Here is a 15,627-nt window from a genome sequence, read left to right on the forward strand (position 1 = left end):
GGCACTCTGATGGAGCGATGGCGTCTAAGATATAGCTTTGGGGATATGTATCTGACAGTCGATTATCCAGGTGCCACGTTGACTTCTGGTGTAGCTGCCGGATGCCTTCGCGCATCATTTGCTTGCTGGTAAGAAGCCATGGGATTTTGTCAACAGCAGATGGTGCTTCAACCGAGTCGTGCCTTCGGTCATAGGTTACCTTGTAGTCTTTGGTATCATACCGCTGGACAAAGGTCTTTGTATCGCTCCAGAGGTAGTCATAGATGATATCGCGGACTTCGGTTGGCAAGGTCGTGAAAAATGGAGAATTCGACATTGGAGCGGTCGATGATTTTGATTTTCGATATGCTGCGGAAGACCCTAGTTAACTTTCGCTACGCTTCTTGACGGAGTTGAGAAATTGGTGCGGAGACTTAGGCGAACTATGATCGTGAGATCCAATGGGGTTAGGCATTGTATGTATCGGTAAAGGGAGCACCATGAATGCACTGTCCAACGGTGTGGACCAGCAACACAGCGTGAATTGCGCATTGATGGCCGTGCACACAAAGGTAGCGCAGATATCGGTCGTATGAATTATAGGTACCGGGTAGTCGAATGGTCAGGGTGGCGGCTTCAATGCCGTACCCATGGCGAATCTGACGTTTGGCGATGATTGAAGCCATTGAATGGATGCAGCTCACTCCAATTGCAGAACAGACGGATGGCGCAGCCTAGGGAGTAGTTGCCTACATATGTAAGTGATACCCTCACTGATAGTTGTGTAGCAAAGAATGTGTTAACACAAGTAGTGGACTATCAGCCCTTGCTTCGCGTTAGGGTCTGCATTTCAGTGTCTTCGAAGCCGCCAGGCAGGAACGATCAACTCCAGTCTCGGAACATTGCGGAGAACCCTCAAGGCCAGGCGTTGACAAGATGCAATCTGCATGGAAATCCGAATCTGCGTGCTTCTTTTCGAAGGCCGCTGGTCGCTGTCATACTCTTTTTTGACTCCAAAGTCAAACGCAGATGTATACCAAGCGAGAGGGATGAAAGCGTAGATGAGAATGTAGCCGTAAGTGACCGAAGTTGAGTGAGAAAGCGCACGAGTTCGATGTGCCAGCGTCGCCCTCTATCACGGAGATGATGGCAGGAAGAAGAAACGGAAGTCGCGACTTGGAGCTGGCAATGCTTGGTGCCGCAATGACGTTTCCCACGCGCACCGACCAGCCCCGCCAAACGCGAACCTGTCGCGTCCTCACGTCGCGTCAGCTACGCCACTCAGCAAGATATGGGTAACACTGTTCGCGACTTCACGAACAAGGACCGTTGTTGAGAATGAGCATGCCCATCCCAAACAGCGCGAGTCACTGGAAGACACGAAGACAGGATTGTAATCTTTTTCACTTAATACTAGACCTCCACGACAGAGTATACAGGGAACTATCTACTCCAACACCTCCAGGACACCAGTTCACGCAACGCTATGATACAAAGACAAAACTAAGAAAGAGCTCTGCCTGCTACAACACCGTCTAAAACCAAGTATTTACAAATGAAACAAAAAAACGCCAAATAATGCTAGTGATGATGATGCAGAACAAAAAAGGAAAAGAGTGATGTTAGGGAAGCTTCTAGTTCCCCCTACCAAGCAACTTCTTGCCTAGAGCCTTCGCTTTCTTCGTTTTCGGACCATCGGTGTCTTCTTCCATCACGCTGCCTTCCCGTCCGCTCATACCACTGACGCCACTAATACCAGTGGCCACGCTGGCTGCTCTCATGCTGGCTGCGCCGCTACCCGCTCTGCCTCGCATGTGTCCGGCAAAGGGTGCGCTAACTCCAGCGATGTGTTTACTCAAGCTATGAATGAGGTTTGCGTGGACTGGCTCTGTGTTGTCTACTCTGGACAGCTCATCAGCAAAGGCGCGACCGTCATCCACGTCTTCGGGGCCTAGTCCGTTGCTGTGATGATTCAAGCCACCCATGATGGAACCGTGTGTCGAGCGCGCTTGGTTGGAGGTTGAAGGTGGTTTTGATGACTGGAGAGACGAGCCTTCTTCCGAGACGGTGCTGATGAGACTACCTTGGCGGCCGGATGCGAAAGAACGGCGGGGCATGCGGTCTTCGGCTGAGAGGTCGGAGCCACCGGGTGAGTGGTCGCGCATGGAATTTGAGTCGGTGCCTGAGAGATCGGGAGAAGTGTTGAGCATCGTGCTGCTGTTGGCGAGTTGTCGAAGGCGCGACTGTGCTTTGGCTGAGGGTCGGTGGTGCGAGATTTTGTTGCCAACGATTGTACCGGCGTGGGAGAGGAGCGCCCTCAGGACGTCTTTCTTGAGTTGCGTCACGAGATCCAGGTTAGACCATGTCTTGTTGCGGTACTCTATCGTAGGCATCCGGAAGACCAGATCGTGGACATCTTCAAAGTTGCGTGTGCTCTTGCCCTTGTAAGAAAGACACAGTACCATGGACGGGATCTTGAAGTAAGCAACTGTCATGTACTCGCTTGCACGACTCATCATCTCAGTCAGATCATCACTTATGGCTTCCTTCTTGTTCGTTTTCTTCTCCGTCAGATTGGTGCCGGTGCGGTAGAGCGCAAAGCGTTTCGCGGTTCGATCAGACTCGTTCAGGGTCTGACTTGAGTTGGTGGTACTTGAACGGACGGAGCTTGGTCTTGTAGAGGTATTGGAGCTGTTACCCAATGTGGGAACCACCAAAGCGGAGCTCGGGTGAAGAGTGCGGCGAAGCTCTGTTCCACTACGGGAAGGATTGCTGTCTTTGAAGAAACGGAAATAGTGAGCGCTTGGGCGCTTAACCAAACTCTTCCTCTTTGCGTCAGACTTCTGTACTGGATCAGGCAGCTGGAGTGTGGGTGTAAGCCGTTGTTTGAGCGCCTCCACAGCGCCGTCATCAGCTGCAAGCGAGGCGCTCATACTTGTCGCTCCAGAAATGATGCTATCGGTTTCTTCGTCTTCCTCATCCTGAGTCGGCAGAGTATGCTTGAGTAAGAAGGGCGACGAGTTTGCTGTCTTGCTGTCGCCGTACGTAGGGAAGACATATTGCAACAGCTTCTTGCCGATCTGGTACTCCAACTGCACTTTCAGTGGGTACAACTCAACTTCAAAGTGCTCCACGACAGGGATACCAGCGATCGATTCAAGCGCCACAAAGTACACCTTGAGGCATTTGGCGTTTTCCGGAAGAGTCTGATCTTGCTCCAGGAAAGGTGAAATCATCTCTGGGTATAGGGCGTTAGGTAGCAAGTTCAGACCTCGCACTTGCTCAATCTCCAAAGAGTTCGAGTTGGATCCATCGTTGTTGTCTGTGCGGTCGAATGCGACGTTCTTCAGTTGGAATTCTGCTAGTGACTCTGCGCCTTCGCGAAGCAGATGCCAAACGATGTCTGATGCAGAGACATACATCCGCAAAAGGCCAGTTGAATCTCTTGCTTGAGCACGATCGTCTTGCTTGCGTTGTGCGGTCGTGATCGCCTTCATGACGAAGAAGAGCTCGTCCTCGTAGACAGCCAAGTCTTTCTCAACTTCAATCCGGTCTTCCCAACCTTGCTTGTCCAGGTATTTCTCATTGATCTGGAAGACATTTTTGATCTCTTCTAATTGCTGGATACGCTCTTGAAGACCCATGACTAGCTTTGGAGCTCCTGCGAGATCGGTGAAGTCGGAAGCAAGCATGATCTTCTCAAGTCGCTCATTACGCGTCTTTTCCAAAGGCTCGTGGTACAGCAAAAGATCTAACACGATGACGTACATCGCATAGTACTGCCTGGAATCGCACAGGGCCCGCACGTGTGGGAAGTCCACCCATAGATGGTCAATACGGCTCTCCATGTTGTCAGCAGATGTGGCCGAGTCGGCAGCCGAGACATCGTCGTTGTACTTCAGGCGCAGCGCGTTGTGCTTGTCGTAGCGCATACTGGCTGAAGTTCGCTGTACCACCCGCTGGAAGCCGAATGGATTGCTATGGAACTCGAACATGACCTCGAAAGGTACCCATGGTGGCCACGCTGAGCCAGCTGGCGTTCCGTACATGCTTCCGGAGTACATGTGGATATCCTCCGGACTGCTAAAGGTCTTTGAGTTGGTGACGAAGATTTGCAAGCTGTCCATAGCTGCGATGAACCTTCGTTGAACGAGACCCGAGACCTCGTCCATGACACGGTCCTTGTCCATGATTTGTAGAACCTTGAGCTGCATGCCTTTGGCCGTGACAAGTACCGCAGACTTGGTGTCTTTCTCGCTCTGCAATTGGATCTGCGGTGCAATCAAACGTACGAGATACGAGTTCTGAGAGACGTAATCGTCCGCGACATCTTCATCCGCTTTTGTCGGATTCGCATGTGAAGAGTCACCAGCACCGTTGGTGCTCTTGCTTTTAGCGTCTTCCTCATCAGCGTCGACAAAATTCCTGCCGTCGCGAAGCAACTGCTCGATTGTTTCATCAATATTCAGTCCGGCCTCGTTGTCGCCAGCCATGGGTGTTTCGTCAGGTCCAGATGTAGATGGTCCACGAGACTTATTCTGCTCTTCAACAACATCGAGTATGAACTTTACTGCCCTTCGTGACATGTAGTAGACGAATCCTCGACGTTGACTGACTTGGTGTATGTAGCGGAGTATGATGTTCCGTAGGGAGTTGCCCCACTTCAGGTGGATGTTGTGAATGATGAATCGGTTGTTGAAGTCATTGGTGAAGTCCGTGATAGGGTTAGGAGGCGCATCGGCGTGCTTGTGTTCAGGGTCGATAGCATTTTGAGCTTCGTCTGCTTCAAAATACTCATCTTCTGTGTCGGTATCAGCCTCTACGACAGTGTTGTCTGGTGAAGACGCGGCAGTTTCTAGCCGCTCCAGCAGACTAGCATGCATGGTAGAGAGGAATTCTAGTTTCCGTTGAAGGAACTGGGAATGATTACGCAGAGCCTCAAGACGGCGTTGCGACTCTTGTTGCATGTCTGACGTCTCACGAACGACTTTTAATTCTTGGTCATTGATTGCGTGCTGATTAAGAGCAACCTGCTCTTTCACACGTTCAATCCGTTGCTCAATCAATTGACATTGTACCCGACGTGGGTCATTCCTTGCCGAAATGACACAATGATGAGTCGGCTCGTTACCGAATGCGCTCTTGCGGTGTTTGTCGCCCGAAATGTTGTTGGCATGATCGGTTTGACGGAAGTACGTAAATCGTGGCGCGAATGCTAGCGGGAGAATCTGTGTTTCCGGATGCCGGCGTGACGGCAAGATCCAGCCAAGTTCAATGAAGTCGTCCATATCGACCCAGCCTAGATCGTTGTCGGGAATCGTAAACTTCGACAAGTCGGCTGTTAGATACTCCTGGTTGTAGCTAGCGAGATCATCCGCGGTGGCGTTATCAACATCTTCAGAGCCTGTTCCTGCAATGCTTGCAGACACCGCTCGGATGTCTGTCCGGATGAGGTCAAGCTGTACTTGATTGATGCGCATACCAGTCGTCTTGTTTTGCCTGCTGTTTTGTTGGCCTTCAGGCGCTTGAACCAAAGTTCGGAATTCTTCGCGGCGCTGATGGAGATCGAACATGAAACTGTCGAGACGGGCCTTCAGTCCAGTGGCGGCCACAACGCCTGCACCATAGTCTTCCGCATCTTTGTGCTTGTAGATATGGCTCATGTACAGAGGCGATAGCAAGAGGTTGTACTTGATGGTTGCAAGGTGCCGCCCGAATTTCTTGCTAGACTTCTCTACTCCTGGCCACAGCTTGCCCTGGCGTACGGGCAATGACATGGCACCGGAGAACATCGACCACCAGCTGTAGAAGTGTGTGAAGAAGCGTGGTGAGAGATGCACACTGTTGTAGGTCTTTGATGGTTCTAAGTTGGCGACAGACCATTCTCGATCGTATGGAGCAGCGATAGCGATAGACATGTGGATGTGGTGACTGCGGAAGCCTCGGAAGGCGTCATACTCCTGCACGATGTCAGCAAGAGCTTCAAATTCAAGGGACGGGTTGATTACCTTTCCATTGGATGCTTTCGCATACTTTGGATTCTTGAGGGTGACATTGTAGTGGGGTATGAAGTTGAAGGAACGGCCGCCGTCGTCCAGGTTGCGCTCAAATACCAGTCCGGCAACCCAGCGCACATTGCCGTTCAATTTCATTACTGTTTTCTTGAAGACGGCTCTCTGCCTACGACTAGACATGCTCGATGCAGTATCTGGACGGGCCACAGCTTCAGTCTCCGCGTCGTGACGAGCAAAGTGATTGAGATCCGGGATGGCGAGCACGTAGCTTCCGCTCTTGACGATCATGAAGTTTTTAGGATCTTCGTCCTCAGCAATGCTGAGTTGCACGTCGTTTTGCCAGCACATGACAAAGCCCGCACCGTGACCTGTGACCATGTACGGATCGCGTGAACCTGCATTCCGTTAGTAGAGTGATTATACAGGATGTGTTGTGTCTTACCTTTGAGAATCAGATGGACGTCGCCATCGCCCTTCCACGACACGTTGATGCGCGAGTGGAAGGTCAACCTAATCTTGTCCCAGAATCCAACCCTCTCTGAGGGGTCTACCGCTGGCTTTGTGAAATTCTCAATGATTTGCATCATATCCTGGATTGCTGGCTGGTACGACGTGCCCCAAGTGATCCTTGTCGGGTATGCTGAGTTGATATCGATCGCCATGTCAGAGTATGTCTTCACGGGCGCCACAGTCCGACGAACGTCTACCGCATATCCACGCGTGAGTTCGCCTGCAGAATTCCGCTCCTGAGGCACGACAACAACTCGGCTGACGCGGGAAGATTCGACGTCCCTAAACTCTTCTGCTATCACGAAATCTGTCTTCATCAGGACGCTCGGTAGCCGGGACGACTGTATATTGCCGATAGCTGGGAAGTGCAATAGTGGCAGCGGATAATCGCGAAGGTGGATCTTGGCTTCTCCCATCTGTATTTGAACGTGCATGGGGATCAAAAGAGCGTACTGGGTATCGAATGGCATACCTTTGCCGACACGGTGCAGGAAGCGTGGGTACTCCGAAATGGGGAATGAGGGCTTATCAATGACAATCTCCAGGTCACTGACAGCCAGCGCCATCAGGGCTGGGCGTTGCGAGACAGCAAGAATGGTTTCCTTCTGCTCAATGTCATCCGGCAGTTCATCTAAGCCCCAGAATGTTGAGCGGATGTCGTTCATGGATCGATTCTGAGTTGCCATTGCGAAATCGATGCGCTTTTTCCACGTCTGAGCGTTCAGGCGATTGAGCTTCACGCGCGCGTCCTGTACCGATGTTTCATATGACCCACTAAGACCGCTAAAACCATCCTTGTTATACCGCATAGGATGATCTGAACGTCCCCGTTCCGGTGAGCTATGTCCGCTCGAGTCCGCGCTCTTCGTGCGCCGGTGGAACCTGAGCTCTTTGTCCCTTTTCTTGATCTTGTTTCGGCCCCGGGGATCATGTGCTGATCTTGCGCGGTAGCGTGTACCGCCACGTTGTTCGTCTTGCTGTTGTAGTTTCCGCACTTTGAGATCAAAGGCATGTTCACGAGCAAGCCTCTGCTTCTGCTCCATGAGTCCAATGCGGTAGATAGTTCCAAGCTTCCATTCGAAGGCGTTGTCTTCCAGCTCAAAGAGGACAGCGCGGCTTCGAAGCGATATCTTTGGTACGATCTTGGGACCTTCGGCTTCTTTGTCCAGTACGTACTCATTAGTTCCGGTCTTGAAGCGATGATGCACTTGCTTGGCAGTCTTCGCAACGTTTGCGACGTTGTCGAAGATCTTGTGCATGACGAGTTGATGAGGCACGGCGATTCTTATCGCGTCCGTCGCGATATCGAATGACTTTTCGTTCGTTACTGTATGACCGTACCTGAGCTTGGACTGGCGATAATCCAACCGTAAAGATTTGACACTGACGATTCGACTCCAAGCGCGTTTGATGGCAGGGTTCTCGGCGAACAGTCGCACGAGACGTGCGCGAAGGAAGGGGCTGGCCCAGCGATGCTTTCCTGCCTCAAGTCCATAGATCTGGAGCATGAGAGGTGGATCTCCAGGCATGTCTGCTTTGATCTGTAAAAAGTGAGATTTGACATCGATCGTCACGATCTCGTTGCCGGCTGTACTGGGTGGGTCAACGACATCCTCACCCAACGACGGTACGGAGAGATGCCGTGGCGAGCTGGACAAGCTTGGCTCTGGAGCCTTGGTCTTGCCCGCACCCCAATCAAAAGACCTCTGCAGGACCTGCATTGCCATGCACAAGGCAAAGTGACGATAGAGCGAATAACGCAAAAAGAGGTTTTGGCTGTAAGAGTGCACGTGAAATATCGGGCCCTGTTTATCGGAGAGCGTGTGTAGAGCAATCTCCATACGGGGCAGCGACAACGTTGGTTCTTGTTCCGATTGCTCGTCGCCCTCGATGACCAAGCCTTCCAACCCGTAGAAATGTAACGCAAGACGTCTACCATCGGTTGGGCCGTTCAATGTTCCTTTCGGTGACTTCGGCGAAGATGGAGGTGGTGATCTAAGCAGATGCTCCTCGCGATTGATGCTTCTACTTGGTGCGCGCCGTCTTGCAGGTCTTAGATCTATGTCTTCTTCCCGGCCAGTTTTGTATTCGGCAGTCCAAGATTCCAAATGCAGAGCAACTCCTCGACTTTGTTTAGATACATCAGGATCTATTCCAGCGACGTCCACGTTGAAGTCCGATCCTTGGAGATGTACGTATGTCATCCAGGCCGGTAGTCTCCGGAGTACGTTGACGCCCTTCTTTCTGGGAGGGCTACGCCGACGGCCCATGTCATTGGACATCTGTGTGACGATCTGCCGCAGTCCTTCACTGATCTCAGGCCGAACCATGTAGAGAGAGAAAGTTTGTGCGGTGCCCCAGACCTCCACAACTGGGTCGGGAGCCGCACTCATCTGGACCTTGACTTCGAGATAGTCGGTCAGGAGCAAGTTGTGCTTCTCGATGGCTGCAGTCTGGTAGTAGAGTTGCTGTGCGTTCATACGGAACGTCGAGCTCAGTGCATAATGTAACTCGCCATCTGCAGAGTGCGATGATTCCATATCCAAGGAAATTGAGGAAGATGCAGAGATGAGCAGATCGAACTCGTCGGCCTCATGCTTGTCGGGGTCCATCGGTGGAAGAGTGACCCTAATAACAGGCTCATGGATAGAAATTTTGATGTTTGCTTTGGGCAAGAGCCGGCGAAACAGATATCGCTTACGTTGTCTGGTTTCAGGCGGTTTGCGGTGCAGCTCGTAGTTGTGGAAAATGGCGAGGAGTAGTGGTAGATGCTTGGGGTCAAGATCCAGAGATGGGGATGTGACGACCAGGTTGGCGAATAGTATGTTGGTGTTGCGCTCGGCGCTATCTTTGTCATTAGAGAAATGAATAGTTTTAGAAGGAAGGGTCGTGTTCAGGGTCATGGTCGCCATAGGAATGTAGAGGAGGCGCTCGGGATGGCCATCGCTGTTGTCAATTCCGACAGATATGGATATGGCGGCAAGGAGAGCCTGGTGGGCAATGTCGTCAGGCGAGAAGTACATGAGATGCGCGGGACTGCGAGGATCGAGGCGGAGGAGGTCCATACCGACTTCCTTCATGGAGAGATTAAGGTAGACTGGAGGCTCGGAGCTGTGGCCCATTTCGATCTGCTTGGTGAGGCCGAGGAAGCCAATCGCGAACTGAAATTCATGGATACCGCGGAGGATGGAGCTGGCGAACTCACGCGAGTCGGATACGGTACGAACAAGGTTTTCTTCGCGGCTGTTGGGGTCGTCGAGCTCTTCCATCACATCGCTAAGCGATACATGTGTCCGACTGCCCCGAGAACGCTTTCGAGGGCTAGGCGCGCGACACTTTTGGGCCCTCTCCATGCACAGCTTGACATCATCGAGTGGAATGAGGAGGCGACCCAGCTTGAGTGCGATGGACGCATCGCGCAGACCCTCGAGGCCTTTCTTGAGGAAGCCGTGGACGTTGAGGGTGCAGTGATCCAGGAGTTCTGTCGATTCTCTGCCCTCCGGCGTGAACAGGATGCTGCGGGCGGAGAAGAGCCATTCGGCTGGCCACTGCTCCTCGTCGGACTTGGGCTTGTGATGGTTGAAGAGGCGACTGCGATCGACCGTCTTGCGCCGTGTGTCGACTGCCAGGTTGAGGCCGCCGACCTGGATGGAGCCCACATCGACTACGACCAGGGTGGTCGCGTGCGCCACGACATCGACCTGCCTGAGCCAGTTGATGTTCCGGTGCAGGCGCTTGATCTTCTCTTTGGCATCTGTCAGCCGCTTCCACGTCAGGCTTCGCGGTGTCTCGTCATCGCCCAGGTCGTCATCCTCCGCCACGGGCTCGGGCGTGTTCTGGCCGCTCTTGCCCTTTTGTGTAGTGCCGTTTGCCCAATGGGCCCATCCCGTCTTCTTCCGCGGCTTCTCTCCCAGCGCTTTGAGGTCGACCGTGACTTTGAGCTCGTGCAGGACGATGCTGACTACCGTGGGTTGTGCGAATGTGGGTCGGTGAAGGGTGAAACCGAGTCCGCGGATCTCGATGCGCAGGCCATCCTTGGGCGTGAAGGCGATGCGTCGCAGGCCCCGTAAGCCCAGGCGCTGTATGGAGACCCCGGTAGCTATGCGTATAAAGGCGAATAGGACAAAGGAGAGCAGGTATATGAGGAGCACGAGCCCCGCGAGGAACTGGAGGGTTGGCAGAGCCATTATGCTGCTTCAACCGTATGCCATTGACCGAGTCGAGGATTATCGAACGAGGTGGTCGCGAGTGCACGCGACGTGCCTGAGTGATGGGAGCGTCGACTGGCGGAACATAATCGAAGGGAGCGCGGGCGCAGGGCTACGAGGGTTGCTGCATCGAGGGCGAGGGTGTACGTAGGTGAAAGCGCGGACTTAACGGTCGGGGCAGATGAAAGCGGCCAAAGCGGCAGGCCCGGATCGCGTCGCTGCGTCGTAGCGGCTGTGGCTAGTGAAAAATTCAGGGCGAACAGGAGGATCTCGATCTAGCAAACTCGATGTAGGCCCTCTCCAGACACTCTGCGGGGCTCCGTATTTGCTTCGCTTGGTGTCTTGTGCTGATGCCGTCAGATTTCCAGGTTCCCACGCTTCGTCGGCACAACATCCCTGCATCGCCAAGACCCACCCGCGTACCGGGAAGGAGCTTAAACGCTCCTGCCACGCGACTGTCACCCAACGACACATATACGTGCTTGCTGAGTCACGCTCACGTGCCACAAGGCTTGCACTGGCATGACTATCTGTTTCCGTGGTGTTAGGCCAGACGGCTTTCCGACCAAATCAATCCGACTATCCATCTAGCCAGTCGTTCCTGCCAAGCACGGCCGGTCGCGGCTGTCTGCATACGTGGGACGACAGATCATGGAACCTCATCCCGCATTACGGCCGAACAGCAACGGCGTCGGGAACAAAGAGACGCCATCCTTGCGGTGGATCATTACCTTCGAACCCTTCAAACTTCTCCAGATTATCTCAGACCCATTTGTACACGCGCTGGTCCCAGTGCTGTCGGTGAACTTGTCTGGGTGATTGTCCATCCATGTCACCTTCCTCTGCGCGTTCAATGCGGCTTCCTCGAGGCCTCGCGCCTTCGCAACAACTACTCATACCCCAGTATCCGGCAGGAAGCGCGTGCAAGTAGCAAGAAGCGAACGATGTACATCAGACTTGGACACGTCACATCTCGTTCACCATAGCACATCACCCAGAACATGGATAGCGACAATCCTCATGCGAATATACATAATGCAGCTCCGGTCGGGACCTCAAGGCGCACGCTATCATTGATTCTGCCGCCACCCCGTCCGATAGAATTCTCCCGCTATACGGATCCCGATGGCTTCACCTATATATATGCATTCACGCTGCACGACGCGCAAACCCTCATCGCCAACAGACTCTCCAACCACGTACCCAAGTCGCCCATTGCAGTCTTTATGGCACGAACAGCAGATGTCACCGACAAGCCCACAGCACCATGGCACCTTTTCTACCCAGCTCTACCCGTCGCTGCTGCCAAGCTTATTTGGATACAAAATAATTGTCACCCACCACGCATGCTTATTTGTCGGGAAGACTTTCGTGCGGCATCGGGGAAGATGATCCAAAGGGAATACCAATTTCGAGACTGGCAACACAATCAAGAGGCTAGGTGCATTGTGTTGGATTCGCCAAGCACGTCGAGCACAACGAGTGTCAGATACGATAAAGAGCCAATATGGGCTCACGGGGATAGGTCTACACTCGCAAGGTTGGGAGCACCCAACGAAGAAGCAGGAGCACCGCGGGTTCTGAGGCGTGTGGTTGGCTCATTCTTCCTTCCCTATATCTGATCGATTAAGAGGGCATTCTTGGACTTCTTGCTACGCTGGTGTGTAATTGAGGGTTCATTGCCGGGTGTTTGTCAGTTTGGACTTTGCGGATGCATGTATTCATCCACTGATCAAATTCATCTCTGCCGCTTACAGACGTGCATGCTGTCTTTTTCATCGTTCCACTAAGTGATTGTCTAATATTACTTATCCAAGCAACACGTTCTTCCATATGTTCTTTAGTCAACAGCAAACCCACCTACCGGCCCAATTTTTGCGATGCACTCATTCCACTACACGACTTGGCAATCATCACCAGCATCCTGGTGATGATATCGCGAGGCCTTTGATATTCATCATATCATATCGAATTTGAAAGTGATGAAAGGTCGTGGATGTCTCAACTTGCGTTCTCAGTGGTGCAAAGACGCGGAAGGTGGTGACGTCATAGCAGGGCGCGCTCAGGTTGAATCACGAACCACCACTCTTACTCCGTCATTCCCATCACCACAACGCGATGCACTGGCATCACTACGACTCTGACGCGTCTTATATATTTTCACAGGACAATATGGAATTTAACGCGCATTTGACACGCGAGCAGTGGCATCGTGTTCGCGTTCTACGGGTTATTGACTACGAAACAGCCGCTAAGAGAACGCAGGTCGATGCATCACGTCCTAGCGAGCGCGCCTGCCACTCAATCCTGAGCCAAACTTTTCGCTAGCATGCACATTACGGAAGTGCTACCGCACAGCAATCACGACGCATGACATCGGGACCGCCTTCGCTGCTGTAAGGACATTGTCAGCTTCAAAGGAGCTCTGACCGTCTGCCATGATGTTCGGAAAGAATGAATGGCTAGACTGCAGCAAGAGTTGCTACGTCGAATCTCAGCCTCATGACCCTGCCTTTTGTCAAATCTCCCGTGCGAAAACCCCTTGTTTGTCAGTCAGTCATCACTTCGGAATACTTACACTCAACATATACGCCGTTGCATCCCAATCTACATTAGTGGTCTTGGATACTCCAGGACGATCATCCGCAATATGCGTACCCGACCCGACGTCTGCGAGCGGGCCCGGGGCTGCCCGAACCCGGCTCTCATATACTACGCCTTCTCAGATAAGTGGCTGTGCAGCTACTGCATCGGGAATGCGCGCATGAGACTCCCGTCATGTACGGAAGACGGCTGGAGACGTGGCAGTTGCGTTGACACCGAAAGTCAGCAATGGTTTTGCGACTTACATGCAGATCGTTGCGAAGCCATCGTTGGGAGACCACAAGGTCAACCTATCGGGAATTCACATCGATGTATGCGTATTGGAGCTCTCTACGAAAGCATGGTACTTGACCGGTACTATTGCACCGAGCATATGCCAGACAATCAAGGACTACACGACACCGAGCCAGTTGCGGACGTAGCGATTAGCCCTCCGACGATCTCGCAGACTCCCCTCTCCACGCCACATCTCGCAGGTGTAGTCTCAGTGCTACGAGACCATCCAGCAACAGCAGTAGCTACACCACACTTGGCAAGTCATTACAATTTGGACATCTTTTCGACTGTAGTGGATACGGAATGTTGCATTTGTCTCGAGCCACAGCGGAGCATGCGTCGACTTATCGCCTGCAACCACATGTTCTGTGAAGATTGTCTGTCCAAGCAGGTCAATGGGCCATATGCGAGGGCTCATGACTGTCCGCTTTGTCGGAAAGATATCTTTGATCTGAGAGGTGCGGACGGCGGAACGTATTGATCCTCGCGAGATCATAGTGATCGAACTCATCACACCATGGCAGAGCAAAGGAACCCAAATGTAGTTGAACCATGCTTGTCCTTCCCTGTTTCGTCAATGTGTACGTTCTCACTACTAGCGCACTCGCACTCGGCTAAGATTGCAGCGTTTCTTTCCCTCCTACTCTGTCACACTCACCACTCATCTGCCCCGGCGCTAGCCGCTAGAATTTTCAACGATTCCTTTGCTACCAAGAATACCTCTTCTGATGTTCAGCACCCTATGGTCTTGTCTGGCGCCGTTGCACCTCGATCGAAGTAAGAGCTGTATACTGAAACACGGTATGGGGTCGCCCTCGCCAACTACAGAAGTCTCGTATGTATCACAACTGTGCATTGCAAGAATATGACGCTGACATGTCGTAACACACAGGCTCTTCAATGACTCGACCCTTTCCAATACACGTCACACACGCTCTAAACGCTTTATCTACAATATAAATATTTATATATTCTATTATTTATTATTTATTTAATATTCTATATCTTCTTTAGTATTATTATTTAAGTAGCTTATACGTCTATTTATAGTAGTACCTCTACGTTATATAAAGTAAGTATAGTATTTATTTTATTAAAAGGTTCTTTATTACTACTAAAGTAATTCTAATATATAAGTAGCTACTTTTTATAAGTAAGCTAGTATACTAAGTATTTTATTTAAGTTAATAGCTTATATACTATTACTTACTTATTTTAGATAAAAGTTTAAGCTATTAGTATAAAGTCTAAGTAAATATTAGTATAACTTATAAAGAATATAGTAGTATTACTTACTTAATAAAGTATCTAAGTAGTAGCTATATATTTTTAAGCTATATAACTCTTTAGTATATATACTTATATAAAAAAAATACTAAAAAGCTTATAAAATTACTAAAAGCTTAAAAGCTTATTTTTTAGTTAAAGAAGCTATAGTAATAATATTAAAAAGAATAAAAGTAGTAATTATTAGGCTCTAGCCTATAAGAGTCTAGGCTAACTTAGCTATAGGTATAAATACCTTAGAATCGCTATTATAGCTTAGTAGTAATTTATCTCTAGTCTTTTTAGAATAATATACCTAATTATAGTCTAATATTATATATCTAGTATTTAACTAACTTTATTATTTAATATTTAAATTACTTTACTTTATAATACTTTTATATATACTATTTAAACATAATAAGCTCTAAAGTAGGTCTCTTTAGTATAATATAATATAGTAGTAAGTAAGCTATACTATTCTTACGCGTAATAAATAATAACTAAAAGAAATTAGCTTCTATATCTCTAGAGGTAGTAATACTACTTACTAAGAAACTTATAGACTTATTAAAAGCCTCTTTAGGTATTACTAATCTAGCCTTAATTATTAGAGATAGTAATATGCTATTAGAGCCTATTTTAGAGCTAACTAGGCTTTTATAAACTACTACTACTAAAGGTAAAAATAAATAAGCTATCTTAACTTATAAACTTAAGAAGTTATATAAGTAGAAATAATTAAAGTATACTTATTAAAATATAGTCTA

General features: G+C 50.3%; 1 protein-coding gene across 1 annotated transcript; it reads right to left on the bottom strand.

Annotated features, from left to right (window-relative positions):
• Positions 1 to 1,613: 1,613 nt before the first annotated feature.
• Positions 1,614 to 10,690, bottom strand: J4E78_001485 (uncharacterized protein; the record flags this gene model as incomplete). The annotated part of the gene is made up of 3 exons (XM_049362144.1): positions 1,614 to 5,939; positions 5,988 to 6,388; positions 6,436 to 10,690. The coding sequence occupies 3 exons, from the start codon at positions 10,688 to 10,690 to the stop codon at positions 1,614 to 1,616; spliced, it is 8,982 nt and encodes a 2,993-aa protein (XP_049227427.1).
• Positions 10,691 to 15,627: the final 4,937 nt, after the last annotated feature.

This window comes from Alternaria triticimaculans, assembly GCF_023758025.1.
Source record: "Alternaria triticimaculans strain BMP 0046 chromosome Unknown scaffold_1, whole genome shotgun sequence".
Taxonomy (NCBI): domain Eukaryota; kingdom Fungi; phylum Ascomycota; class Dothideomycetes; order Pleosporales; family Pleosporaceae; genus Alternaria; species Alternaria triticimaculans.